At 32.0% G+C, this 1,888-nt stretch overlaps 1 protein-coding gene across 1 annotated transcript; it reads left to right on the forward strand.

Moving 5' to 3' along the window:
* The first annotated feature begins 581 nt into the window (after positions 1-581).
* LOC106336295 lies at positions 582-1,280 on the forward strand. Its single transcript, XM_013775086.1, has one exon. The coding sequence runs from the start codon at positions 582-584 to the stop codon at positions 1,278-1,280; it is 699 nt and encodes a 232-aa protein (XP_013630540.1).
* The last annotated feature ends 608 nt before the right edge of the window (positions 1,281-1,888 follow it).

Here is a 1,888-nt window from a genome sequence, read left to right on the forward strand (position 1 = left end):
AAATATCAGAGATATATCTGAGAAAATATATTTATTTTTAAATCGAAAAGTATATAATAAATTGCTTGAATAAGTCAAATCTTCCTGATTTTTTTTTTAAGTCACAATAATTTCTGATTTGATTATTTTTCGAAAAAAAATAATAATAAATATATGGTATATTTTTTGAAAACCCTAACATGATTTCATGATTGAATTGGTTTGCTTGATTGCATATTGTTTGCATACTAATAAATCTCGACTGTTAGGGATATAGATCATTCATAGTTTTCAAGCAATCTGATCTGAACTGAAAAAAAAATCATTGTACTAAATGATCTGATCCAATGGGATGAAGAAAATATGAAACATTTTCCTGATCATCTAAGATAGAATCCCTAAAGGCCTTGAAACCTTGTGTTTGAAATAAGAGGACCTTAAATCTGAAAAATAAATTGATCCACACCTTAATCCGTATGGTTTTAAGAAAATGCTTCATTTAGAAAAAAATTTTCTTTTGGTCCGTGTGTGGCATTGATATGAAGCATGAAAAATTTCAAAAAGATTACTTGATTAAGACCTGTTTTGAATAATGATTTCAGATGTCGAGTTTCATACCCTCAGATTACAAAGCCCTTGATCTCTCTGGAGATAATTATCTTGATTGGGCTATAAACACTTCAGCCGTCTTGAAGTCTAGAGGACTTGGGAAGTGCATCAAGTATGGCAATGACACCCTTGCGTGTGAAAGACACAGAGCCATAATGATTATGCGACACCATCTCTGTGAGGACCTAAGAGACGAGTTTGGATATGTTAATGATCCTCATAATCTCTGGTCATTTTTGAATTCTAGATTCTGTGAGCCATTGTTGCACGAATCCAAGAAAAAATGGGAAGCTCTAAGGTTCCAGGATTATGAATCCGTGGACAATTATCACTCTGATCTTATGAGAATCACCTATAGTCTTAGACTATGTGGTGAATTGGTAACAAACGAGGATTTGTTAAACAAAACTCGTGACAAATTCCATTCAGAGGAAGTGTTGTTATCACATCAGGCCAAAGGTTTCACCACCTATTATGACCTGTTCTCATATTTATTAGACATTGAGCAAAAGAAGCAGAAAAGGATGGATAACATCAGACGGTTTAATGACATCATAAAGATATATTATGAAGTACTAGATAGTGAGAGGAAAATCCCTGAAGCTAATAAAGCCACATTTGATAAGAAGAGATATGAGGAGGATTCCGAGTGGACACTCATGGACCATGAGGTCAGATTATACATTGAATAATTTTTCGACATTCTGATTTTATGTTTTCATATCTGATTTGATTTATTTGTTATTCATTTATGTTATTGAAATAATAAAAACGATTTTGTTTTTATATATTATCTTGCTTGGTCTTGCTTGATGATTCTTGATTAAATAACAAATAAAACCTTAATAAAAGGATAATCAGTCCACTGATAGTTGATTTCATGCATGGTTTAACTTTACCTTGATTGTATAGGTTTAACTTTACCTTCCTGCAATCACATAAAATCAATTGTTGGGTGTAGACTAATGAGTCAGTTCACTGATAGATTGATTTCTCGCATAGATTTAACTTCATCTTGATTGTATAGGTTCAACTTTACCTTCCTACAATCACTTGAAATCAATTAATTGGTACTGACAATGACAAAAGACATGACATTATTCAGACCCATTGAGTTATAAAGATTTAACCAATGAGCAAAGAAAATACGATTCCTTTCAGATTTTTGAAAAATCGCCTAAAAGCATTATGAATGCCTATACCCATATTTTCTACTAATTTATTCTATGCTAAAGATCAGTATGAAAGAGGCATAAAGCCATGGTAACCAGTATGGTTCACCACGAAATAAACACTTATG

The sequence above is a fragment of the Brassica oleracea genome, chromosome C1 (genome assembly GCF_000695525.1).
Source record: "Brassica oleracea var. oleracea cultivar TO1000 chromosome C1, BOL, whole genome shotgun sequence".
Lineage (NCBI taxonomy): Eukaryota > Viridiplantae > Streptophyta > Magnoliopsida > Brassicales > Brassicaceae > Brassica > Brassica oleracea.